A 27,296-nucleotide genomic window follows, 5' to 3' on the forward strand; every position below is an offset into this window, starting at 1 on the left:
GTACCCACTGTAAGCACGCTCTGCACACTGCAGTGTAACACAGTTTTATTAGAAATTAGTGTTTCCATCACCTATGCAATGACGAAGAACCATAACTGTGTGCTAAAGTTGTTCTCTCGTGCCAGCACCTGTGCCATCCTGTAGGCAGACCTCATCAGACGGCAAACTGAGTAAAACCCAGTACCGGTATGTGTCCTTAACAGCAGGCTTCCGGTTTTCTGAGAAACTGATGAGAAGGTTTGACCTTCATCCACCCTTCTTGTTTACTTTTCCCTGGGCTGCTCGGAGTTGAAAAAGTCATACAACCAAGAGTTGCTTTTTGAATGGGGCTGGGAAGGTCGAGATCCACCAAGCCCTTATACCACAAAGTCTGATGTAAAAAGCTAAGATTGCTTCAATGAGCTCAATGTTAGTAGTTTTTTAAGAACGAGGAGATAATTTCAATCAGAGAAACTTTCTAGAGTCCCAGACCATCATGCTTTCTCAGAAAGACCAGTCACTGAGCCAGTGCAGGATCTGAGTATCACAGCTGTAAAGAGGCTACAGGAGCTGTGAAGGTCGAAGGACAATCATTAAAATACTCCAGTGGGGCGCTGGGACTTTGAGTGTTAAAAGGGCTTCAGGAGGGCAGCTGAGGAAATAGGCCACTGGCCTCAGAATTATTCCAGGCTCTCTGAGAAAGGCACAAAGCCAAAGCCAGAATCTGGCCAAAGAAACTGATTTGTCTTCATCTCCACTGAATGCTGGAAGAACCATTTTTAGCTGATCACCAGGATGCCTCATCTGAAAGTCTTTACACATTCAAGACTGTGACAAATGTAAACTACCTGATTAGAGTCACATTTCTCTTGCCCCATCATGCCATTTCAGGTCCTTGTTGAGCATCTACTAACCCTGGCCTGGCATCTGCCGCAGACTGTGGAGTCAGCCATGAATAGCCACTCAGGGGCTTACTGTAAGAGTAGTTGAGAGATGAACTCGATAACCTGTGTCCTTTCCCGAATGAGTGAGCACTGCTAAGTGGCTGTGCTGCTCTGTTATTTGTTAAACTGGCTGAACATTCCCTTCCTGACGGCATTCCTTTGGAAAAGAATTCAGATAAGCAGCCTCCCGAGAACCACGCCAAACAGAAGGGAACAAAAACCAAAGACCTGAAGAGGAACTCACATCCTTGCCCAAGAACTGGTGCTTGGCATTGCCATGGCCAAATTACCTAACAAGAAAGAAATGAAACCTTTCAAGGGGCTTAGGCTGCTCACAGTATCCTATGTCTAGAGACACCCTGGAAAGAGCCACCATCCCCAGCCAGGATGCAAAACTGACAGCATGAGTGGGGGGTGGGAGGATATATGGCCAAGCACATGCCACGCCCGTGCAGGGCCACCAAGAACGTGGGGCTCTGTGCCCAGTGCCCACGGGCCCCACAGCCTTCCTGCGGTGGCTCACGCTCCTGCCCCTGAATGGCTCTTTGGGTTTACAATGAGGGCAGCGTGCCTTGGAGCTGAGGGCAGGAGAATCAAAGAGTCAGTTACGTGACTCTAAGAACTTGGAGTAAAACGCCCTTTCTCACAGGAGCGTTACTAGGACCATGGCCCCAGCTTACACATCCTTCTTCAGCGCTCTCTGGGCAGGCTGTTTGGCCAGCCTCCTGGCAAAGCCAAAACTGGTCAGTGTTTTTATTGCTTCTTCTATCCCCTCCCTCAGATTGATTCTGCATGGAAGAGGAGATTAGGGTCAGAAAAAGACAACACGGGTCAGGGAGAAATACAGCTCTCCTGAACAGAAGTACAAAGTGCTTTAAAGTCTTAGCATCCTGGAGGGGTAGTAGGAATACCCAGTCCCCTCAGTATTAGACCTATGACTATTCAATTCCTAGATAATTAAAAAAAAATCATCAACCCTGTGCTTAAACACTTTAGGAAAAAAGGAGCCCCACCTTCTAAGAAACTGGGCCTCCACAGCACCAGCAGCCACCTTCTCCACAGAATGGCCCCATTCCCCAGGGGCCTCGGCTGAGGCCTAAAGCAGCCCTTCAGCAGGGTGAACGGGCATTCAGCGAAGGGCCAGGTGGATGTCCTTAGCAGGAGGTGGGCAGACTGACCCACTCACCCTAGGGGCGGAAGCAGCTCCCTGTCAGGCAGGCAGGGAGTCACTGAGCAAAGGGGCCAGGACTCGGTCATCTTGAAGTACTCAGGGAGCAGGGCGAAGGAATGGGGTTCCTCTCCTACTCGGGCCCTCTGCCCCTCCAGACAGGACCTGTCATGCCTCTGGGTGCTGGAGCAGAGACCCAGCCAGCAGCAGTGTGGTGTGGCCAATGGGGCAGGGTTCCACAGCAGGGGAGACAGGGTGCCCCATGCCCTGACTCCCTGAGGGTCTCGTCAGTCACGATGGGCAGACTGGTGGCCGAGCTGCCGGTCATCGTAAGTGCTATAGCGCTTGACATGGATGCGGCGGACCCGGTCCCGCAGTTCAAAGGTCTCCTCGTCTTCACTGGGGGAAGCCTGCCTACGGCTGCGGCTTGTGGCCTCCAGCAAGGAGTTGTCAGGGACGCGGGGCGTCTCGTAGAGTAAGACGTTGAGGGTCTCCTCATAGATTCGGGCCTCTGGAAATTCCACCTGGGGTGAGGGGGCAAGAGGATGGACTGAATGAATGAGGTTTCATCCCGAAGAGAGAGCAGCAGGCGGTGCTCCTGGCCCTGCGCTGGCTCATTCAGCCTCCTGAACTCTCTTAGGAGACGTTGGCTTTCTGTCTCCCGACGCTGAGAGCAGGGCCCCCTCCAAAGGGGGTGTGAAGAGGTGTACCCTATGCACATAAGGGAGGGTGCAGAAGACTAGCATCCTCTCCACATCCTTCTGGATCCCAGACCAATGGACTAGCCCATGCAGAGGTCAGGGCCTTGGCTTTGGATAGGCCTAGGTGTTGTACAGGTACAGTGCAAGTCCTTAATAGGTGTGGGGCCTTGGGCATAACCTTGCCCAGCCTGTTTCCACCCGTGTGAAATCACGGTTAACGCCTACCTCAGAGAGTTGTGAATATTACTTGGAAGATGGTTAGGGATGGCATTCAAGGCACCTGGACTCTAGCCTAACTTGTGTCATCTTGAGCTTCTGTTCCCTCATCTGCCACGTGGGGGGCACGGTCCAGCCCTGCCTCCCTCACGGGTGTGGTGTGTGGGGTCACAGAGTTCATGAAAAAGAAAACGCTTAAGGAGGTGGCAGGTGCCGTTGCAGCTTCCACAGCGTAACCAGCCCCCGTACAGACCTGTCCCTGCATCCTGACTCCACTAGTACGTGTACTCGGGAGCTCCCACCCCCAAAAACGACAGGAGGAAGCAGGACCACTTCCTTAAGCTGCCCTCCCCTGACCCTCAGACAGCCTGGCTGCAGGCACTTCAGTGATCCGGGGGGAGAGGATTACCCATGAGCTTGCCGCTTTGAGCCCTTCACTTGCACACGACTCCCCCTGGCAGGCTGCCCTTCCAGCCCATCAAAGCCCTGCCGTCTCTGGTGCCCACACGCAGGTGGGCAGCTACTCTGTGGGGAAGGCACTGACCACTCGAGGCCTGGGAAAGTGGAGTTGGCTGAGTTTATGTTAACTATCACCTGGCATCCCTTCACGGATGCCTGGCACTGCGTTGTCACTGCGGAGCTAAGCTGAGTGAGCGGGGACACCCCACCGGCAGGGGCCACAGGAGAGATCTGAACAGCCGTTTCCACTGCACTGCACCGCTGCTCCTCAGAACGGTCTCATTTTCACAACAACTCTGTTAAATCCACACCATTATTCCCATGTTTGCAAACGAGGAAACTGGGTCCTAAATGGTTCAAAGGGCTGATCCGAAGTCAGAAAACTGATAAATTGTGGGACCAGAATTCAAACCTGAACTGGGCCAGCTCCAAAGATCTGGTCCTTCCCGACGGCCCCTGCCTGTCAGCTGACCACCACAAAGAGTTCCGTGCCTTTCCCCGAGCCCCTCGTACTGGCCTTGATCTTTGCCTGGCAAGTTTGGGAAAGACAGGAGAGCAAAATGCATGCCCCCTTCAGCCCCTGTAGAGTGTCCTGCCCCCAGCCACGCAGGGGAAGCCCCCACACCTTGGTCTGCTTCTTCTCCGTGGCATACACGATGGAGGTGCAGCACACCTCGGCCAGCTTCCGGCCCTGGCCGTAGAATGACCAGCAGCAGATCTCATCGCCGATGACGTCCTTGATGAAGAGCACACGGCCGTTGAAGCGCAGGGACAGCTTGTCGAACAACTCGATGTTTTTCAGGAGGTGGTCATCGGAGTTGCTGGAAAACCCACGGGGCCCACAGGCCTGGGAATGCGGTTCCAGCACAGGGAGCATATGACATGGGCTCTCCCTGCCCCTCCCCTACCATGCTGAAATGAGGGGAAGTCAGGATGCCAGAGGGGACAGGAAGGAAGAGAAAGGGCCTCGGGGCACCATCTGGGTTTGGAGACTGGCATGGGAAAGGAGTTGAGCTGGTTTCAAGTTAAGGCAGAGAGAACTGAGGGACGGAGGTCTCCTTTCATCAGGCCTGGAAGGAAGGAGGCTTGCCACCACCTCGGCAGGATTCTTTCCTTTGCTGTAAGGTTGACGCTAGCAACATGTCTGTTCACCGAGAGTTACTGCGAGGGTTGGGACTCAGCTGGCAGCCTCTTGCACAGACCTGGGGCCTGTTGAGAGGACACTGGGGGCAAGGGGGAAACTGGCCTAGGACAAAGGCTGGCCTAGGAGGGGTCCCAGCCCACTGGCTTCCCTGCGTCCCTCCTCCACCAGGGAAGGTAATGCTGGGAAAACACCTGGCTCGCTGCCCGACACAACATGTTAAGAGGGTGTTGCATGTTCAGTCTCGTCTGCATCCCAGCCAGTGCCCTGCTGCAAGTTCCAACTGCCTCTGCCCTGATTCCCCTTCTACTCTCTTCTCTTCCCTCCCAAGACCCAGGCCCGTGCCAACCACACCAGGGGTGTAGGGGGCTTCCCTCGGGTCTGCCGCCAAACTTCCACTTGGGCTGCTCCACCCCTTGAGCTGCTTCTGCAGCCCTTCCCCAGGAACCCCAGCCAGCACCCCATGGACGCCCACTCTACCTGGTGTAGGAATACTTGTTGTTGCTTCTGTTGTATAGCAGCTTCACCACCGGCTGTGACAGAGGAGAGCATGAGGGCCGGCATGGGTCCCGGAACCCCCTGCCTGTAGCCCTCAGAGGTCCCGTAGAGACCCGGTACCTTGGTGGAAGATTCGATGAGCTTCTCCTCCTCCTTCAGGGACGTGATGACGGGGATGTTGCACACCGGCTGGTAGGAGTCCTTTTTGTCCTGGGTGACACACAGCCGAGAATCCTTTTTGAGATCCTGTTTGCCAGCCTTGGCTAGGCTTTCCCCAGGACCTGTCAAAGCCCCTCTGCCACAGCAAGCCCTGCTTGTTGGGGACACATCAGACAGAGAGGCGGGGGCCCCTAGTAACAGAACTGCCAGCTGGCAAGCAGACTTCCATTTCCAGAAAACCAAAAATCCAGACATCCGGGCTATACACCTGAGGCAGGGCCCAGCCATACTGCTTCAGCCTGTCACCTTACAAACTGACTGGCTGCCCACCTGCTCGGCCTGGGCAGCACCTGGTGTATCTATGCAGGTTTGGGCTCCTCAACCACACTTGGGCTTGCTACCCAGCCCTCCAGGAACTGGACCCGTACGTCCCGAAGGAGGGGGCCAACTCCCAACCTCACCAACCAGCCCCGACTTGGCCTCCGTACCTGCAGGGCGGTCTGGCACATGTTCACCAGCCCCTGAATGAGGTAATATTTCGCTTCAGCCATCAATTCCTTGATTTCTTGACGGCTCTGAGGGAGGATGATGGTGTCATCACGGAGGTAATTCAAAATGGTGCCAAAGTGCTTTCCACACCGGTCTATGAGGATCCAGCCTAAGGGTTCAGATGGGCCCCAGAGGGTTACTGTTTACCTCCAGGTACCTGGGAAGCAGGCAGTAGCAAAGGCCACCTGACGAGCCCAGTGACAGGTGGCGAAGAGCACATGAGTGCAGAGCCCCCAGCACAGGGTAACAGAAGCAGGAACAGAATCTCAGGCTCTCGGGCCCAGGGTTTCTCTTCGCTGCTCCTCCCCGAAGCAGAGAACTGGCACATGCCGTGGGAGAGGCAGGCCCTGTAGAGGCCTCAGCCCAGGAACGCTCAGGCCCTCCTCCTGACAACAGACACCACCAGGCCTGCCTGCCTTCTGCCCACTGCCCAGTCACTATGGTGACGCTCCTTATGAGAACCTAGTCCGATAGGAATTAAAAAACGTGTGGATAGCCTCCTTGGAAAATGCATAAGCATACAACAATCCATGTACAATTTCAAGGAATCCTGAAGCTCAACTAAGAACTCCAGGTGGAGTCCGGTGTCAGGTGCACTGGAAAAATGAACATAGATTCTAGATCTGCCAGGCTTACGCCCTGCCCCAAAGTCACGTCCCCAGAAACTCCTTCCCCTCCCACCTTGCCCAAGAAGCCCTGGTACCTCACCTTCTTTGTCAGTCAGCACCTCCATGCGCCCGCTGAACATGGCCTTGAGCATGGTGTCGTGCCGCGTCAGTGCCCGCACAGTGGTGTAATACAGGGAACCACCCACATTGAGCTGGACGTATTTGTTGCCCAGGCTGCCTCCCTTGAAGCCGCTTAGCTTGGGCTTGGCCCCCGAGGCTGGGCACAGACAGGTGTCCCCCGACATCTCCCGCTTCAGGTAGATCACCACACGGCAGGAGGTGGGCTTGCAAGGTTCCGCCGTGGTGGAAGGGTCACGGGTGAGTGGCCAGCGGAGGCGAGAGCCTCATACTCTCAACGCTGTGAGCAGATGGGAGAGAAGATAAGCATCAGCAGAGGACAGCCCTCAGCCAGGACGGGACAGGAGAAACACTGACCATCCAGTCACTCTCTCCTTGATCGGCCCTCGACAGGGTTCCCTGGCAGAGGTGAAGACCCTAGGCAATGGGAAGAAAGATGCTCCTGCTGTTCTTCATGGTGCCAGGAACCAGGTCTGGGAGCACAGTCTCTTCACCAGCCTCCCTGAGACTGAGCTCTGGGAGGCAAGGAAGACCAAGAAGCCCCGGAGCCAGACAGAGGAACAGACTGGGCAGAGCAGAAGTCTCCACCCTGGGGATCTACCAGCCAGATTCCAGTTATGTTCTTCTCAAGGTTCCCAGAGTCCAAGACTTCCAGCCAAACCCACTGGGAGTCCAGCCAGCCTAGGCGTTTCCCAGGAGGCTGAGGGACAGGATGCACTTCCTTCCTAAAGATTCCAGGCTCAGAAGCAGTCCACACCAGTGCTTATTTTCAGTAACTAGCACCCGGGGTCTGGCTTCAGGAAGGCACGGAAAAGCAGCTCAGGAGACTGTGAAATGAGCCAGGCTTCGGGGAACCACCTCGTGTTCTCGGCAGAGGTGACCCCGGCTCCCGCGGGGTTTCCTGATATTCCCCTTTCTGGGCACTAGCCCTACCCTAAGTCACCATTTTTCAGGATTGAACAACTACAGGATGGCCATTTTTGCTTCTTTTTCCTGAGAGGGGGCCCAGTCCTATCTTTTCCTCACTTCCCTTTCAACAAGAATAGGAAGAAAGGGCTAGAAAAGACAAGATGATAAATCTGAAGTCAATTAAGTGATATGGAAACTGAAACACTAGTATTTCATGAGAGGGAAGAGCAAGGAAAACAAAGGAAGGCAAAGCCAGGTCACCCCTGACGACTTAGACTGTATATGTTTTGGTTTCCTAAAGAATCACAATACAACAATTGTATTACAACAATTGTGAGTGCCTACTATGTTAAGCAGTAGGAATAGAGAATAAGATATCATCCTGCCCTGGCCGGTGTGGCTCAGTTGGTTGGAGTGTCATCCCACAGGCCGACTGAAAGGTTGTGGGTTCGATTCTCGGCCCGGACACATACTCAGCTTGTAGGTTCGATCCCTGGTCAGGTCATGTACCCCGGTTGGGGGCCTATAAGAAGGCAATCAATTGCCTACAAGCAGTCAATGCTTCTCTCTCCCTTGCCCTCTCTCTAAAAGCAATGAAAAAATGTCCTTGGATGTGGATTTAAACACACACACACACACACACACACACAAATGTGCCCTTGCTGGTGTGGCTCAGTGGATTGATTACTGGCCTGCGAACCAAAGGGTTGCCAGTTCAGTTCCGTTAGGGCACATGCCTGGATTGTGGGTCAGGTCCTCAGTTGGGGGTGTGTGACAGGCAACCACACATTGCTGTTTTCTCCCTCTATTTCTTCCTCCCTTCCCCTCTCTAAAAATAAAATAAATTTTAAAAAAGCGATTAGTCTTCTAATAAAAAATAGAAGACGACCCTAGCTGGTGTAGCTTAGTGGATTGAGCACAGGCTGTGAACCAAAGGGTCACTAGTACTACTCCCAGTCAGGGCACATGCCTGGGTTATGGGCCATGTCCCCAGTGGGGGCCATGTGAGAGTCAACCACACATTAATCCTTCTCTTTCTCCTTCCCTTCCCCTCTCTCAAAACATAAATAATATCTTTAAAAAAAATAGAAGAACCCTGGCTAGTGTGGTTCAGTGGACTGAGTGCTGGCCTGCTGTAAACTAAAGGGTCGTTGGTTCATTCTCAGTCAAGGCACATGCCTGGGTTGCGGGCCAGGTTCAGTAGGGAGGTGTGTGGGAGGCAACCATACATTGGTGTTTCTCTCCCTCTCTTTCTCTCTCCCCACCCCTCTCTCTAAAAATAAAATAAATAAAATATTTTTTAAAAATAAAAATAAAATAAAAAGAAGATACCATCCTTGCCTTCAAGGAATTCAAATGTTAACAAGAATAAAAATAGTAAGAGTTAGCATTTACTATGCCCCTGCTATGTGTCGGGCACTGGAGACACAGATGAGAACAAGGCCTCGTGGAGCTTGCATTCTAGCTGGTGGATACAGACAAGAAAACAAATAAATATGCAGATAATTACAAAAGTGAGAAATGCAATAAAAATAAAAAACAGTGATTAAGAAAGTAACTAGGGAGAGGTGCTAATCTAAATAGAGGGCCAGGGAAAGCCTCTTTGAGAAGGTGGCATTCTAGCTGAGGTCTGGAAGAGTGTTCTAGACAGATGGGAAGGCAAGTGCCAAAACACCAGTCAGACACATTGTTTTAGGAACAGAGGTGAGGCCTCAATGGCTGGTGCATAGAAAGAAGGGAAGATTGGATCATATAAAGGAGTTCAGATCTTCCCCAATTGCAATGGTAATGGTTCGGAGAGTTTTAAGCAGGGGACTGATGTGATCTGAATTATTTACATTTTGGAAAGATCACTCTGGCTGCTGTGTAGAGAATGGATTGTAAGGGTTCAAGAGGAAGAGTGGGAAGACCAGATGAAGCAGCAGTCTAGGCAAGAGAGGGTGAAGCCTTGCACTACAGTGGTGATAATGGAGACAGAAAATAGTGGCATTATTTCATTCAATCACACAACGTAGTTTAGAGTTGTACATCCTCTCTTGGAAACAGTGTAACCCAGAAGCAGTGGACTGGTTTCCCCAAGTTTACTGCTCCATTCTCCAAACTTCGCACAGTGCCATATACATTTTGAAGTATTTAATATGTCTGTTTGTTATACTGAAATTGTTCCTGATAAGATTTAGGTAGGTCCCTGGGAAGAATATCCAAGCAAGGGCCAGAGCAGGTGCTGTGTGAGGTATGGAATTCTTCCGATGGCTTGTCCAGGAGACTCTCATTTGCTTCAAGGATAGAATGAACCCTCACCAGAAGACTGTCCAATCAGTAACACTACTATGAGATCACATTAACTTCCTCAGCCCACCCTACGGAAATACATCCACCCCTTAACTGCCTTAACAGGTTTTAACACGTTCCTATGTATTTTGTATCTAGCACCAATTTCCCCAGGATCAAAGCACACATACATATCCTCCCAAAGCAAAGGAACGCAAAGGCTAGGTTGTTGCCAACAGAGAAAGACAAATCCAGAGTTAATCTATTCCTGTCCCACAAAGCAATTGCCCTGATCCCCTGGATGACGTCAGCTCCGATTCTACCCATACCAATGAATTCCAGGAATTCTTTGGCAGGTGACGCCCAGAAAGTACTTCCAGTGAGAATGAAGTTTCCACTGGCGGCCTCAGTGCTCTTCCTTCCGGACTTTGTGTGTGGATATTGGGGATGCCTGAAGCTACTAGGGGCGTATCCGTGTCAGTGAAGCTAAGGGGAACCCAAGCAGAATAAAGCGCAAACGACCACAGCGGTGGAAGGAGGTGGGGGTCCTAAAGGAAGAAGACCCAGAAATCAGTTTCAAATCAGGAGAAACGGGAAGTGGGGAGAACCGATCTCGGTTAGAGAGGGCGGGTCTAGCAAAAATCCTAAGTGTATAAAAGTTTTAGGCTTCATACAAAGGATTTGGAGAAATTCAAGAACCAATCTCTTTGTGGCCAGTGTAGTCTTCCCCAGCCCGTACCCCTCCATACTACCGAGAAACTGACACCGGTTCTGACACACACAGACACCCTCAGTGGGGGATCTGAGCTCTCCATCTCCCATTCGCTGTCCACGCCGTTTCCCCAGGACCAGGTTGGGCTCCCTTTGCTCCAGCCCGGGGCCCGTCCATCCCATCCCCGAGAGTATCGGCAGGCCCGATTCTCACCGTCCCCGGCGACGCCTCTCTTCTCAGGTGGGTTGTAGGCCCACACTTTACCGCCCCTAGGCTGTAGCCGCCTGTCCGACCGCAATCCCAGGCTGTGAAATCACATCCTTCCACCGCTGACTCCGCCTGGAGTGGCCGCCCAGCTGGGCGGGCCCAGGAGCCTGAGACCATAAGGCCCGGCATGCCCAGCACCCAATCAGGCCACAGGAAACAGCCCTTATTTCGCAGGGAGCACTCGACTACTTCCGGAAGCTTTTCCGTTGCAAAAGCCTTTGGATTTTGTAGGCAACCGGTCGTCTTCTCCAGACTTTGTTTCCCAGCAGGCTCTGCAGAGTAGTCGGGTGTAAATACTTCCGGTGTCAAGTAGTGACGTTCTGTGTAAACAGGTCCTGTAGCCGTGGCAGCGGCTGAGTCTGGCTGGCCAAGTCCAGCTGTCGGAAAGAGAAGCTACCTGCAGACATTAGTCCGGGCTGCAGCCCGCTGCCGCTACGGGGTCGAAAGGTAGGCCGTGACTCGGGTCGGGGGACGCGGGCGGACCCGGGGCGAGATGTACCCGACAGGCCCGCGCTCCGAGGAAAGGCAGTTCCAGAAACGGGGAAATTTCGCCCGACTCTTTGGGAGCGTTGTTACACGCAGTTTGGGCCTGGAACTTGACGCGTTGATGCTCGCAACGATCTTAGGAAACTACTCAGATTAGTTCAAGGAGTTTACCTAGTGAAGACAGCCAGTTCCATCACCCTCATCTTCCTAACTTCCGGTCTAGTGCCAGTCCCCACCCTCTATCGATGGATCCTGCTCAAGTGCCTAGCGTGGATCTGGGAGAGCCAGGGGCGGAGAGAGTGTCACTGCCCTCGTCTCCAGGGAGCTCAGTCTGGCTTTTGTGCCCGGTGTTTCTCTGGTGCGCAGGCTCGAGTGTGGGGGTAGCTGGGAGTGAATCTGATAGTCAGCTGGAACCCTTTCTCTCCGCTCCTTCTCTGGTCTAATCCATCTCATTCAACCATACAGTTGTCTCAAGCCAGAAACATGGGAATCTTGTCTGATTCTTTCCTTCACTCATCACCAAACCCCTACTACATTCAGTTAATTCTTCACTAAGTCCTAACAACTGACTTACAAAACATCTCAAATTGGAAAACTTTTCTGCAGCCCTAAGCCTTGGTTACTGTAATAACCTCCTCTGTTTTCACAGCCATTCATTCCACAAGCAATTACTGAGTGCCAGTTATGTTCAGATCCCATGCTAGATGGTAGGGTTACAGTGATGAACAAGATAGGGGTAGCCCCACCCTGTGTTTTTTCCAAACCATTCTCCATCCTGGGTCAGCATGATCTCTCTAAAAGACAAATCTGATTATGTCACTCTGCTGAGAATCCACTGCTGCTCATTACTGCTCTGACAAATCCAGGCTCAGCACTGCACCTTTCAGGGCCCTTCATGACCCAGCTAGCTCTAGCCTCCGGGTCTAGCCTCATTGTCCCCGAAGCACCCCCACACATGTTCACTGTTTCTGCCGCATTAGCGTTTTGGTTCTTGTGGTGCGTTTACTTAGTTACAGCCTCAGAATATTCACACATGCTTTTCTTTCTGCCTGGAATGCTTCCTCCCCGCTTCACTTGACAAACTTTTGGACATCTTTTAGGTCTCAGCTTAAGTGCCACTTTTGCTTTTTGCTGACATCCCCGTCCCCATCAGAATTATGTCCTCCTGCTGCAGTTTCATCTAGCACCATGAGCTTTTCCTCATACTGTTACCCCAATTTGTGACTCTCTGTGTGCTGGTCAAGAACTGAAGCGTCAAAGCATTTTCTTCATTACTCTATCTCCAGAGCAGGTTTCTCTCTCTCTCTCTCTCTCTTTTTTAATATGGGAGGGGAGCTCCATTCTTTCTTTTTATTTTTTAAAAGATTTTATTTATTTTTACAGAAAAGAAGAGAGGGAGAGAAACAGCAATGTGTGGTTGCTTCTTGAGCACCCCCAACTGGGGACCTGCAACCAAGGCATATGCCCTGATTGGGAATCGAACCGGCGACCCTTAGGTTCACAGGCCAATGCTCAATTCACTGACCAACCAGGGCCAGAACAGGTTTCTGAATAAATACATGCTCTCAGGGAACAGAGTGAAAGTTGAAGAAGGTGTTTGCTCCCTCAGGTTACTTGAAACTTCATAGAGCATTTGGTCTAATTAATGGCCCAATAGGTGTTAAATGCACAGACTATACCTGTACATGTAACAAACTGGAAAACAAATCTTTTTCTAATCCAGATTAATCCACGGCCATACCACCCTGAACGGGCCTGATCTCCTAAACTAAGCAGGGTTGGGCCTGGTTAGTACTTGGAGGGGGGAAAGCTTGATTATAAGGAGCTCTGGGGGCTTAAAATGTTTCAAGAGGAAGATGCTAGCCTACTTACTTCAGTGGATTCCAGGGAGGCCGAAGGCTCTGGGCCGAGGTCGTACACACGCAGCCTATAGGCATTAGTTAGCCGCCACACAGTTGGATGTGTTTTTTCCCTTACTTTAAAATTTTCAATTGGATACTTTCCTTAACCATCAGATTCAATATATAAATCCAGATATCAGTTCACTGAGCCACACCAGCCAGGGGCCATCCTTTGCCCTTTCATCGTCTAGGCAGGATAGGCCCTTTCAGTGGCTTCGGGCTCTGTTCAGGCTGTCTGGTCTGCTTGAGATGCCTCCCCTGACTTCCCTGCTTGGTACGTTGTGGCTGATAGTTCATTCCTTTTTGTGTTTCCAGCTAGAAATAGACCGACCCAACTTTGGGTCCCAATTCAGGCAAGTGTAGAGTCCCGTGGCATACATTTTGGGTAATATTCTCGGTTTCTTATTTTTTTAACCCTAATATTTAATTTACTCTGGTTTTTTCTTTTACTTGCTTTTTGTGTTAATATCCAGGACTATATTTGAAAAGCTTCTTTGTGTCCTTTTGAATATATAACTTGGGATAAATAAATATGCTTATGGCTTCCTTGACAACTTAGTTTAAATGTCAGTTCCTCACCCCAAGTTAACTGCTCCGTTTTCTTCTAGCGCTTTAGTGATATTTCTATAAAAGCACTTAACAGTATAACTTTTCAGTTTACATGTCTGTCTTCCTCCAGCTAAACTGTGCTTCTCCAGGGCCGGTACCATGTTGCACTCATCTCTGTACCCCCAACATCTAGCAAAGTTGGCACATAGTAGGCACTCAAGAAATATGTGTTGAATGAACGATGCCTGTGACAAGCAACTGGACTTTATTCTTTCCTGACCCTTGCTCCTATGACACATCTCCTCCTGGCTGCCACTGTCCTTCCTTCAGAGCAGACCTTCTCTAGAGAAGCTGGAAGGGAAACAGGTGAGGCTTAGAAAGGTGGATGCAGATGGATGGGGGGAGCCTTTGGAACATCTGGGTTTCTGGTATTGATGTCTGGGGGCAAGAGTGGGCTTGGGCTGGAAGCAGGCATTTCCTTGGGTGGTTGGGAAGTGATCAGGGATCGGGGTTGGTTTCTTTACAGCAATGGCCAAGGACATCCTCGGTGAAGCAGGGCTGCACTTTGATGAGCTGAACAAGCTGCGGGTGTTGGACCCAGAGGTTACCCAGCAGACCACAGAACTCAAGGAAGAGTGCAAGGACTTTGTAGATAGTGAGTATCACTTGGGGAGGCATGTTGCCACTCAGCTTTGAGCTATTTCAACTGTGCCCCACCCCGACCTCCTCACTGTTGCTCTTGGCCCTGCCTGAATGGAGCTGCCGGCTCCCTGGAGGTTGAGCCCAGGCTCTGTGAATTCCCATGTGCCACCCACCTTGCCTGTGTGCCCTCTTCTTATGCTCTCATGTAGCCCCACACAGAGCACCAGTCAAAACAGACACTGGAATGTAGAGAAGAGAGTATTTTTTGAGATATGCCATCTTTGAGTTTTTTGCTCTTAGGAACCTTAAACTTCATGGAGGCAGAACTATGGCTCGGGGGTGGGAAATAGTTATGTACTGATGATTTGATTTCTTGGGAGAAATCATATTCTCAGTGGTAGGCTTATCTGTATTGGGAGTGAAAGTTGATTAACTGGAGTCTCTAGAAGCAGCTCAACAGACTGAGTTTAGTTATTTTTTAACTGGAGATACCCAGGATACCTCCTGTTCCAGCAGCCAAGCAAGCCCAGTGGCAGTGAATATAGAGCAGCTCTAGCTGGAGTAGGGATGTCTGAGCCTTCTGGGGATTCTCCGCTGTGGAGAGAGCTTCCCTGGTGAAAGGTAGCATGGATTCTGTTGCCAGCCTCGCTGGGCCTTAGTTTACTCCTCAGTGGAATGGGCTTCTGCCATATCCACGGATATTGAAAAAAGGGGAATGAGAGATTAAGCACTTAAATGCTCTGAGCTCTTCATTAGCTGTGGTCATGAGTGGATAGCTGCCACCCCACCATTAACTAAACTCTAGTGTATCTGTGGCTGGTCAGGAGGCAGCGTTTCTATCCTGAAGTCCTTTCATGCACATGGCCCTTTGTGCCTCCTGTCACTCCTGGGAAAGTAGGAAGGGGTCCATCCACAGAATGAGCCCACCGGGAGCCTTCTTAGCCTGATGTCATAGCACCCAGCTGGCTCAGCGGGGACTCAAGATCCAGGAATTCCCCAGGCTACTCTGGACACCTGGCTCCTCATCTCCAGGTTCAGACCAAGGGTGGCAGGTTTTAGCCAACGGGCACAAATTGCTTTGACACAAATTAGAAGGGGCAGTTAGTTCTGCCGTCTCGCTGAAAGGGATTGCTGAGGGAGAGCCATGACACAGAAAATAAAAACATTTTTTCTTTCCCTAAAAGAAATTGGCCAATTTCAGAAAATAGTTGGTGGTTTAATTGAGCTTGTTGATCAACTCGCAAAAGAAGCAGAAAATGAGAAGATGAAGGTAAGATCAGCATGTGTTTCAGCTGAACCTTGGCCTGGGACCCTGGTCACTAGCCCATCTTCCTTCTGCCCCCTTGACTATTCTGTGTGGAGGGAGGGAGGGGAGAGTCTTTTCATTAAAACAAGATTTTAAATAGCATTTCCTGTACCAGTATTAACTCATTATGTTGTATACCTGAAAATTACTTGTCAATTATACCTCAATTTAAAAAAAAAAAAAAACAGTTCCTGGTCCAGCTGGCCAAAAGTTGAACTCTTACATGCCAGTACACTTTTGGTCATCATTTCCTTTAATCTTGACATCATCGTGGAAATACATGGTTTTATCCTTATTTTATAAATGAAGAAGTGAAGGTGTGTGGAGTATAGATGACTTCGCAAAGGACACAAAGCTAAGTGACACACCAAATGGGCCACTGCACACCTGTGTGCCACACTCTGGGGACACTCCTAGATCTGCCTCTGAGCTCCAGGCCAGTTCCCACTTCGGAGTCATGAGGTTAATACTCTTTCTTTCTCCCAAAGCTCTGGGGCTCAGCCTTTTCCCGCTGGGCAGGGAGATAGCCCCCAATGGCCCTTACACAGTCGAGGACTGAATGCTGAAGGTGGTTTTAATGAAGCCATGACCTCCTTTGTGACACTGTTTTTCTAGGCCATTGGTGCTCGGAATTTGCTCAAATCTATAGCAAAGCAGAGAGAAGCCCAACAGCAGCAGCTCCAAGCACTAATAGCAGAAAAGAAAATGCAGCTCGAAAGGTAAGTTAGGTAAAACAAGGTCTCTCCTCAACGGCAGTTCTCCTATTCCTTCTTAACAGTCACCTCTGGTCCTCATTCTTTATCATCCTTCTCCCAGCAACAGTGTCACTTGCCCTAATTTGGAGATTTTAAAAATGAAATTACATTTGATGGGGAGGAAAAAGAAAATGTGCTGATAACAAAACACCTGTAGTAGGTGGGAGCATGAAAGCCGAGTAGTGAGTGTACGCGGGGCTGGCTGGCTGAAAGGACGCTGTCAGGGCTGAAGGTCTGTCATGCGTGGCCCTGTGCAGGGCTTCGCACATACAACTCTCTCTCTGCTTGCCCTAACTACTTCCTTCCAAACTAACACCATTTCTTGGAGTCATTTAAATCACCTATATTCTTCTCTAGAAGAGTTAAGTGCAAAGTTTATTTCATCCATTTTTAGGGCTTCTAACAATTTTGTCTTTCAGGTATCGAGTTGAATATGAAGCTTTGTGTAAAGTAGAAGCAGAACAAAATGAATTTATTGACCAATTCATTTTTCAGAAATGAACTGAAAATTTCATTTTATAGCAGGAGGGCAAAAAAACCCAAACCAAAACCTCTGTACCATTCCAGTGACTTTGACTAATGACCTAGTGTGTCATTCGAGAGGGTGTCTGAGGAGGGCAGCACCTCTGAAGGCAATGAAATGAATTGGGGGGGGGGCGGGCTGTTTCAGACGCCCATGCATGTCTGGTGAACACCTGCTGACTACGGTGCCCAGGTTCCACCTCTTGCATTCTTTGTCTGAAAAAACAGTCTGTAAACTTTGATTTTTTTTTGTAAATTCATAAATCTTTGGAAGAAAAAGCAATAAATTATTGTTTTCAGATGGCTTATCTACCTCTTTTCCTGGTGCCCTTAAAATGTACATTTAATGCCTTGTAAAAGAACCTTGGACTCCAGCCCCTCCCTAGTCCACAGAACAAACCAGGCAATGGTCAGCAGCTACCTTTATTTGGACTACACACGAGTCACATGATACTCCCAACAATTAGAGCAATACAACGTATGAGCGGAAAGGCAAAGACAGAACTGGGACCAATTTCTACTGTTGTCTATGTGTGTTCACAAGTTTTTTTATTTTTTTAAATTTTATTTTATTATTTTTTTTAAAGATTTTATTTATTTTCAGAGAGGGCAGAAGGGAGGAAGAAAGGGAGAGAAACATCAATGTGTGGTTGCTTCTACACAACCCCCCACTGGGGACCCGACCCATAACCCAGGCATGCACCCTGACTAGGAAACGAACCGGGGCCCCTTTGCTTGCAGTCCAGTGCTCAATCCACTGAGCCACAGCAGATAGGATTTTTCATTTTCATTTTTTGGAGTTAGCCTTGAGTACGAATTTAGAGAAAGCTAACGGAACAGCAAGCACCGATGGTGAAGACCCCCCTCTGCGCTACATACTGGACACTGAGGCCTGGTGGCCCATTCTGATGAGATGGAACAGGAGGGCAAGATCGAGCGAATCGTATGGGAGGTTACTCAGTAGGAATCACTTCGGTCCGGTTTGAGACAACCAGCCCTCAGAGTAAGGAAACTTCTGTCATGTGGCAGCTAAAAATACAGGACTAAGGTTTGGCAAGAGGATAAACAAGACTTTTAAAAAATCTCTCCTCCTCGGATGCTGTTTAAGACAGGAGCAAAACATCTAATTTTGTCCATTATTGACTGAAAGTCATGCCAGGGCTGAACCTTAAGGAAAACTGAAGTTTTAACGTCTCGCAAAATCAGATTACTTTCTCTCCCCTGCTGCCCCCTCCCCCGCAGGGTGGGGGCATGAAAGAGATAGTTTTTAATGAATATTAAAGAGGCATGATCTCAAACTTAAAAATGCCCTGAAACATCCCACTGTTCACTGAATGAACAGTGATGGAACGGAATCACGAGTCAAGGGATTGGTCACATGTATATTGCGGACCAAGTGATGCACGAAGATGCCGAGCAGGACGTGTTTCTTAGAAGTTTATCCAGTTTCCAGTCTGGTGCTGCTTTTAGTAATTCTGCAGCAGAACCCGGGCACATAGTGAAGTACTTGGCCCCACTTCCCTATTACCAAGCCCACACCCCCTGCCCACCCTCAGGTGATCAGTCTGTGCCAGTGCCCATGGAAGATGATGGTTTGATGTGGCTCCTGCTGCCGGTGTGTTTCAAATGCTACTGAAGACGTGGGTTCTGAGCAGTTTTCCTTGTACTGGGTCCAATAGGAAACTGTCCTGTGGGCATCTCTCTGCTGGGCCAGTAGTTCTCGCTCTCATTTTTTCTTTCTTTTCTCCTCATACCTGTAGTAGGGGCTCCACAACATGAAAAGCAGAAGCATAAGAGGGATCAGAAAGTAGGGGGCATAGACACACATGAGGGCTAGTCGTTCGTGGAAAGTCTTAGGTCCTTGCCCTTTGAAAGCACTGATCTTAGAGAAATCCTCCCATAGAACTGTGGAGAGAATGGGAATTAGGGTTGTCATCGTGTGGACTGAGTAGATGATCGCAGGGGTGCGGATCCACTTGCAGCCTCCTGAAGTGGTTGGGGGAAGAGAGGAAGAAGCATTAGGTCTGCTCTTGACTGCAGGGTGCCCATGACATTCCCCGTGCTGTCTCTGCCTGCTCCCTTCAACTGAATCATTCCACCTCCTCTTCCAGGTGGAAACAAATGGAAAACCGGATGTGGTGTAATGCTGCCTAACTGCGCAAACTCACGTGACAGTGGGGGCCCTAGCACACTGACTGTCAGAGAACGAAGGGTGGGGATTGGACTTTAATTCAGAAAAACTCTAGGCCAGTAAAAGTTAAACCTGTTTGGTCTAAATGTGTGGGTCGGGGTGCCACCAGCAGCATCTGTTAAGTAATCACAGCATATGTAGGTGAGAAGATCAGTAGGTGCTGCCAAGAGACGGGTTTGGGAGCCTCCAGTGGGAAATAAGCTGTACAAGCTTAGTTACCATGTACGTCGGTATGACCACCTTCTTTATAAAAGCATCAGTCATATGGGGACACTGTAAGAATAATTTTTAAATAAGCAGTTAAGCCTTTTAGGAATTAGTTTGACGCTACCGCTTATTATACTACCTAAGGCAGAAAAATAAAAACCAATGATAAAAAATAAATTCAGTGATTAAGAAAAAGAAATAAAAAGCAACACGTTCAGTCTTTCAGTACTCTCAGGTTTCATGGACGAGAGCTGCCCAGTGGGCTGAGACAGTCATGCAGCCCCGCTGACCACAGGCATTAGTGGAGCCACACTCAAGTCCCTTTATAGGAGCTATCCTGGCCATTCCCACCAACCAGATCCTCTGTCACCCTCACACAAACTACGGGACCACTCTCCTCTCCCTGGGAGATAACTTTCCCATAAGATTTCTAGGACCCGATTTCAGAGCAAAAATGGGATTTCCCCACCATTTACCAACCTTTGAAGAAGGCGTATGTTGCAATGGGGAGGAAAGGCAGCTGAAACAGAAGCTCGCAAAACAGGAAGGATTTAAACCATATTGGGGGGTACTGTAGCAGAGGGTCTTTGAACTCTTGGGTGCACCACTTCAGCAGGTTTCTCAACTGGGAAAAGATAAAGATCACAATGGACACAACCACTTGGCAGGGATAGGCTCATTACCCACTCTCTCCAACCCACTAGAAGAGTCTCATTACCCAACACCTTGGTAGCAGATGGCATATCCAGCTGGCTTTTGAGATGTAGCCAAGATGGTCATTTAATAAAAACTCAAGCCATGGCTGATGTGGCTCAGTGGACTGAGTGCTGACCTGTGAACCACAGGGTCGCCAGTTCAATTCCCAGTCAGGGCACGTGCCTGGGTTGCAGGCTAGGTCCCCATTTGGGGGTGTACAAGAAGCAATCACACATTGATGTTTCCCTTGTGCGCTTTCTCCTTCCCTTCCCCTCTCTCTAAAAATAAATAAGTAAACAAATAAAAACTGACTAGATCTAACTCAAATGGCAGCTTCTCCAAGCTTTCCTCAGCTCTTCCAGTTCCTTTGTGCTACCCAGCATTTGTGACTCCATGATAACCCTTATCCAGATGTGTTGCCCATTGTCAAAAGCAGTATCTGGCACTTAAGAGTAGGCTCTTTGGTAATGGGGGGAAGGGGGGAGGGTTGGGTGGGTGGGCTGGAATGGGAGTAGGGGGGAGAAAACTGTACTTGAACAATGATTAAAATTTTTTTAAAAATCTCAAAAAAAAAAAAAAAAAAGAGTAGGCTCTTTGGTCCTGGCTGGTGTGGCTCAGTGGATTAAGTGCCAACTCGTGAACCAAAAGGTCGCCGGTTTGATTCCCATTCAGGGCACATGCCTGGGTTGCAGGTCAGGTCCCCAGTACCAGGCGCATAAGAGGCAACCACACACTGATATTTCTCACCCTCTCTCCTTCCCTCCCTTCTCCTCTCTCTGGAAATAAATAAAATCTTAAAAAAAAAGTAGGCTCTTGGTTTGCTGAATGAACACACAAATGTGACACGTCTGCTAACAATACCATTCTTTATAAAGAAGTGTGACAAAACTACCCTGACATTTGCCCTTTCACAAGAGCAACTGACCCGCACACTGAGCTCTGTGGGCAGGACTGCCTCAACTACAGAAATGAACTGAATTTGACTGTGGGTGGGTGGTGGTGACGGAAAGGAGGTACAATAAATCGAACCTCTGTGAAGAAGCAATTTTAGACAATATTTATCTTTTAATTTTTATTTTTTAAAGAGGGAGAGAAACAGCAATGTGTGATTGTCTCTCATGCGCCCCCCTCCAACCCCCCCCCGGGGACCCAGCCCGCAACCCAGGCATGTGTCCTGACTGGAAATTGAATCAGCAACCCTTTAGTTCGCAGCCTGGCACCCAATCCACTGAGCCACACCAGCCAGGGCCAATTTTAGACAATTTAAATAATCCCAAAACCTCAAGTTCTTTGTCATTCTTAACTCCCTAGTTCTCAAGGTTTTTTTTTTTCCCCCTTTTAGGAGACCTGTAGGATATTTGTAGAACAAGCTCTGCCCCAAACCACAAACTATATAACTTCTAGGCTATGTCAAAGCTTGAGATAGCAGTCTTAGTTCTAGCTTGGGCCCCACCCTCATAATTATACTGTCAAATCAAAAGATACAGATCCATGCTGACCTGGCTATAGGTGGAGAGAGGAAGTAAGAGGATTTGAGGCTTTTTTTTTTTTTTAAAGAATTTATTTATTTTTTAGAGGGAAGGGAGGGAGAAAGAGAGAGAGAGAGAAACATCAATGTGCGGTTGCTGGGGGCCATGGCCTGCAACCCAGGCATGGGCCCTGATGGGGAATTGAACCTGCAACACTTTGGTTCCCAGCCCAAGCTCAATCCACTGAGCTACGCCAGCCAGGGCTGGTTTGAGGCTTTTTAAGGAGCCCAGACAAAGCCCAGGAATCCCCACACGAAGGTCTGTTGCATTGAACCTTCTGGAAATGTCACTATCTCAACATACCTGCCTTCAAAGCCAAATATGTCTTTATATTATGATAAAGGCAACTTCCAAAGTAAAAATTTAGCTTACAATGGAAAATACAAAGATACTTTTCCTGTTAATTTTTAATCAAAAGATAAAGGCTCAATATTGTTAAATAGAGGCCTCACTGCTGTGAGTGAGCTTTAAGCAAATACCCAGAGACAAACATTCTGTTAGCATATGAACTTCAAAAAGGCTCTGGCTGGATAACCAATGTATTGACCAAGTGAGTTCTTAATCTGTACTTGACTCGAAATTTAAATTTACAGCAATACCCTTAGCTTCCTTCTGAGCACTTTTCAGGGCAGTAATGTGGTAGAAAATATGCATAAAGGTTAGGTCACTGCACCTCTTCTGGGCTCTATTTCCTCACCTGTAAAACAAGCAACTTGGATTAAGTGTTTTTTAAAGATTTTTTTCTTTCTAGATTTACTTTAAAAGATTTACTGCAGGATTTAAAAGGCTTTCTGGTTCATGTCAACTTCATTTTCTATTCAATTTATATACAGTCTCTCTGGTCCTCCTATTTCACAAATACAGGTAGATTTATACAATGCTGTAATTTCTAAATGCTATATGATGAGATTAGCAAAATTTAAAATAATCAGCCTGTTCTTGTAATCAGTTCGAACACAACCAGCTGCTCACTGTCTCCTGACAGCCACCTGATGCCAGAAGGAAGGCTGGTGGAAGGCAAGGAACAGGCCCTTAGCAGAGTGAAGAAGAGCGTGGGCCCCGGTGGCAGAGCGCCTGGATGGGTATGCTGGCTCCAGGCAGAGCACTCAATCTTACCAAGTTTGGTTCCACTCCAATCACAGTACCTACTGCACTGTTGGCAAGATAAAACGAGTTAATACATACAGTCTCTGGAACAATGACTAGCATGTAAAGATTATGAAACTGACTGTAATATATATTTGGAGAGGTTCAAGTTTAATCCTATTAACATCTTGGCATGCAACTGGTCATTAATAAGAAATATTTTTTTTGAAAATTGTATTTCTTTTAGAAAGAGCAGAAGGAGGGAGAAAGAGGGAGAGAAACATCAATGTGAGAGTGAAACATCAATCGGTTGCCTTTTGCACGCCCCCAACAGGGAACATGGCCCACAACCCAGGCATGTGCCCTGACTGGGAACTGAACCAGAAAGCTTTTGTTTCGCAGGCCCATGCTCAATCCACACAGCCAGACCAGCCAGGGCAAGAACTTTTCTTATTAGATAATAAGACCCTCCAAAAGGTAATAAAACTGTTTCCATTTATACCTGAGTCACATTGAACTCAATTTAGCATTGTTATCCATTAAAAATATTCAGCTGGGCCTGTGTTCCCGGGATTCTAAACCAGGAGCTGCTGAACAATTTTGCACTTCTCCAACTCAGAATGAGAGCACAGACTGATTGCAGACCCAGATGCTGCCTGTTTGCCTTATTTTAAGAGAAGCAATGCTACCCAGCCTCAAAAGATACTACAAAATGCTTCCCATCCCCTCCAAGTTCTAATCCAGCTATTTTCTACCTTTTTCATCTCATGTCATACATGAACTAATCACTACAATTCGGCAGTGCACTAAAAAGATATATTTTCTGCCAACTGACAAAAAATAGTTGGTTTTTAAATAAGATTTTATTTATTTATTTTTAGGGAGAGGAGAAGGGAGGCAGAAGGAAGGAGAAAAACATCAATCGGTTGCCTCTCACACATCCCTAACTGGGGACCTGGCCTGCAACCCAGGCATGTGCCCTGACTGGGAATCGAACTGGCAACCTTTCAGTTCGCAGGCCTGCACTGAATCCACTGAGCAATACCAGCCGGGGCTGTTGTTATTTATTTGACAGTCTAAAGGAAAAGAGGTCCGTGCCCCTGACTGACTTAGTTTGGTATTGCACGTTTTAAAATTTTTTGGCCCTGGCCAGGTAGTTCAATTGGTTAGAGAGTCATCCCAATACATCAAGGTTACAGGTTCGATCTCCAGTCAGGGGACATATGAGAATCAACCAATTGAATACATAAATAAGTGGAACAACATATCAATGTTTCTCTCTCTCAAAAATCAATTAAAAATTCTTAAAGATTTTATTTATCTTTAGAGCAAAGGGGAGGGAGAGAGACACATTGATGTGCGAGAGATACATCGGTGTCTTCTCACACGCCCCCAACTGGGGACCTGACTCACAACCCAGGCATGTGCCCCAAGTGGTAATTGAACCAGCAACCTTTCAGTTTGCAGGCTGGCACTCAATCCACTGAGCCTCACCAGCCAGAGCTAAAAAAATATCTTTTTTTAACTTTTGTGGCACACTGGTTGAAAATCACTGTTCTAATCCAAACTAATTCTTACTGTTTCATTATAGTTTTTCTAAGTGTTGCTCTGATTCAAACCAAGAAAGATTTAATTTGCAAATGTTAGCCCAAAGATGTGGGCATTTTAGTTCAAGGGAAAAATTCCTTCTGTTTAAGGAGAAAAAAAACAGATGTTAATTTTTGGCATATTTTCAAGGAGAATCTGAGAATAACTGAAGGCTATAATATCATTATTACTATTTTACCCAAAAAGAAGCAACTAAAGTATCATTCGCCGCCCCAGAGCAAGAACGACTAGAAACAACAGGCCTTCCAAGCCAGGATGTCCATGTTTCAAATGCCTTCAAAACGGCATCGGACACTAAGATACACACACACACACACACACACACACACATACACACACAGGGTTTCTGGCCAGATCCTACCTGCACTGGCCCTTCACCTTTTGCAATAAGTCAACATTAAATAAGGCTGAGAAATATATAAATTGGGTCGTTATGCTGGACACATTTTAATTGTTTTTTGTGAGTGGTGAGCAAGGACTTGTGGGAATGGGACGTTCAGAAAGGATAAAGAAACCAACAGCTGTTAAGTCTGGAATAATCTGGAGTAACATATTTGTCTAATATTAAAAGGGCTCTTAACATCACAGATTGTAAACAGGCCGCCGGCCTGAGTTCTGTTGGCCACACAGACTTTGAAAACCAAACATGGCTCTCCTTTCTTCAAGGCAACTAATGGCTAATGCGGAGCTTTGATGACCTGTTTAGAAAGAGTGTGTATTACTACCTGGGCCTGTGTGGTAGATTGAATAATGTCTCCCCAAAATATCCACGCCCTAATCCCTAGAACCTGTAAATGTTACTTTACTTGGCAAAACAGAATTTGCAGATGTGCCCTGGCTGGGTGGTTCAGTAGGTTGGAGCATCGTCCCATACACCAAAAGGTTGCATGGTTTGATCCCCAATCAGGGCACATACCTAGGTTGCGGGTTTGCTGACAACTGACCTGAGGTAAACATACCGGGAAACCACTGGGTTTATAAGGAACAAAGTGTTTGCCGCCAGCAACTTGGGGGAAGAGTCAGATATACAAAGAGAACCCCGAGGAAGATGTCGAATTGAAGGGTAAGGAAAGGCCGGAGCACTGGCAGGGCCTAAAGAAGGAAGGATGGTAAGGGAGGCAGAGCTGGAACGAGGGCAGAAAAGTCGTGGGAGGCTGGGCACAACGCAGCGCACAGACGGGTCCCAGGCTCGGCGACCCGCGGCCAGGACTGACCGGCGCCCTTACCTGGATGGGGTAGAAATCACGCGGCAGCAAGGTCTGCAGATCGAACAGCAGGGTGCTGGCGAGCTGGGAGAGGAAGTAGAAGCCCAGCAGCCACTCCAGGCTGCGCCGGGCGCCCAGAATCCCCATTATCCGTTGGCTGGGCAGGTTGGAGCCGAGGATGCACTCGCCTGGGCCGCAGATGTGGGAAGAAGGCCTGAGCACGCCCGCGGTTCTGTCACCCAGCGCCCCGGCCACTCGCCCCGCCCCTCTTGGTTGCTACGCCGGCCGCTTCCATTGGCTGCTGAGGAGAAGCGCGAGTCCATTGGCTCGCCAGAGACAGCGTGTGAGTCGAGTAGGGGAGGGGCTTCTCGTGGCCCCGTGCGGTGTGAGGACTGAGGGGTGTGCCATGGGAGACCGCCGTGGGCCGGGCGGGGGGCGCTGGGCTCAGTGGCTGCTGCTCGCTGTGACCGCTTTCGTTCACTCTTCACTCTCTCCATTTAGCGCTTACAGAGCGCCTCCAGGGTGCTGGGCCTTGGGCGTTTCTGGAGACGGAGCCCCCAGGGCAGGGGGAGTGTCCCAGACCTCGGCCGTCCGGGCAGTGCGTTGTGATCCGCGCCGTGTGCGACAGTTTTGGACCGTGGGAACACCGAGCAAGGTCTTTGTCGGAGTTTAGGGGTCCTGGAAGCCTCCCGATGCATGCAGAGGAGGCAGCTAGCCTCACCTTAAAAACAAGCAGAGGGTTATAATAGGAGGTAAAATCGACAGGTCTTGGTGATTGGCTGTGGAGAATGAGGGAGGATGAAAGATTCATTTATTCATTCAGCAAATAGTGATCTTTATATTCTGGACCCAGGCCTGCTCTGGGATGGAATGGGAGGGGCTGCCTTTCTCAGATAAGAGGGACACAACCGAGAAGCGAGTTGAAGGGAAGGTAATTTGATTCTGGCCACGTCGACCCTGAGCAGTCCCTGCATCATCTGAACGAAGCCTCCTAGGCACTTGAAATAACATGTCTGGAGATGAAGATTTGTGAGCATTAGCTTTTGGTGGGAGTTGAAGTTCTGGGTTCAGAGAGCCTGGAAGAGAGCTTAGAGGGGCCCAAACTCAGGATTCATGGGAGGAGGGAAATGAGATACAACTGGACAACAGGAGTGTAATGTCACAAAAACAGGGAGACAGAAGTAGAGTCGGCTGTGTCAACAACAATGAATGGTACCCCCTGGTGGCCCTGTGAGCGCAGCTGTGGCGCTGTGGAGAAAGGAGCTAGATGACAGCAGGGCCAGGAGTAAGGAAGTAGGGATGTGGAGGCAGGGAGAGTAGGCACCTGGCTGGGGTGGGATGGGGCAGTAGCTGCAGGGAGATGTGCTGGAGGGAGAGGACTTACTTATTTTCGGGTGAGGGAGACTAGAGCACTCACTTGTTTAGAGGCCGTTGGAAGTTTCCGGGACAGGGGAGAGGTTGTCCGTACAGGAGTAAGAGAGCAGGAAATGTGGCTCCAGCCCCACCCCCCCGGAAACTGGAGAGAATGGAAGGGTTAGATTAGAGGAGCTCTGTGCTCCCCAGGACAGAGAAACTGTTGGCAGTGTGGAGCACCCAGCTGAGGTAGGTGGCCATTGACCTGCAGGTCCCAATCTCCTAAGCTGTGTGCTTTACTCCACTGTGAGACCTGTTCAAAAGAAGGCTGTTGGACTCGTCCAGGTTGGGCTTCATTCAGAAAGGCAGTTGTGATTTTGAGGAGTTGAACAGCGATCGAAGAGATGCAGCATTCAGTTCTAGCCGGATTGGGAATGGGCGGCAGACAGGAGGCCCGAAGGGCTGGTAGAACGTGGAAGAGTGAGTGGCTCCGAGGCTGAGGAGGCCGCGCTGGTGTGATGGGAGTAACTGGATGAATGCA

General features: G+C 49.0%; 3 protein-coding genes across 4 annotated transcripts; 1 reads left to right on the plus strand and 2 right to left on the minus strand.

The window, feature by feature from the left end:
* Positions 1 to 28: 28 nt before the first annotated feature.
* TNFAIP1 (TNF alpha induced protein 1) lies at positions 29 to 11,561 on the minus strand. Its single transcript, XM_028519852.2, has 7 exons — positions 10,666 to 11,561; positions 6,523 to 6,840; positions 5,754 to 5,923; positions 5,227 to 5,316; positions 5,089 to 5,141; positions 4,093 to 4,288; positions 29 to 2,615 (listed from the first exon to the last, which is right to left on the minus strand). Exons 2-7 carry the CDS (start codon positions 6,725 to 6,727, stop codon positions 2,379 to 2,381), a joined length of 951 nt encoding a protein of 316 aa, XP_028375653.1. The 5' UTR covers positions 6,728 to 6,840; positions 10,666 to 11,561; the 3' UTR covers positions 29 to 2,378.
* IFT20 (intraflagellar transport 20) lies at positions 11,026 to 17,153 on the plus strand. Of its 2 annotated transcripts, XM_028519856.2 has the most exons (6): positions 11,026 to 11,166; positions 13,786 to 14,021; positions 14,182 to 14,310; positions 15,482 to 15,567; positions 16,219 to 16,322; positions 16,778 to 17,153. In XM_028519856.2, the coding sequence occupies exons 2-6, from the start codon at positions 13,946 to 13,948 to the stop codon at positions 16,857 to 16,859; spliced, it is 477 nt and encodes a 158-aa protein (XP_028375657.1). In that variant the 5' UTR covers positions 11,026 to 11,166; positions 13,786 to 13,945; the 3' UTR covers positions 16,860 to 17,153. The 2 variants fall into 2 exon arrangements, with proteins under 2 accessions (XP_028375657.1, XP_028375659.1); XM_028519858.2 differs by lacking the exon at positions 13,786 to 14,021 and having other exon boundaries at positions 11,037 to 11,166.
* A 516-nt stretch (positions 17,154 to 17,669) lies between these two features.
* TMEM97 (transmembrane protein 97) lies at positions 17,670 to 25,663 on the minus strand. The gene is made up of 3 exons (XM_028519980.1): positions 25,424 to 25,663; positions 19,759 to 19,903; positions 17,670 to 18,866 (listed from the first exon to the last, which is right to left on the minus strand). Exons 1-3 carry the CDS (start codon positions 25,547 to 25,549, stop codon positions 18,607 to 18,609), a joined length of 531 nt encoding a protein of 176 aa, XP_028375781.1. The 5' UTR covers positions 25,550 to 25,663; the 3' UTR covers positions 17,670 to 18,606.
* Between the last annotated feature and the right edge of the window lie 1,633 nt (positions 25,664 to 27,296).

The sequence above is a fragment of the Phyllostomus discolor genome, chromosome 8, assembly GCF_004126475.2.
Source record: "Phyllostomus discolor isolate MPI-MPIP mPhyDis1 chromosome 8, mPhyDis1.pri.v3, whole genome shotgun sequence".
Lineage (NCBI taxonomy): Eukaryota > Metazoa > Chordata > Mammalia > Chiroptera > Phyllostomidae > Phyllostomus > Phyllostomus discolor.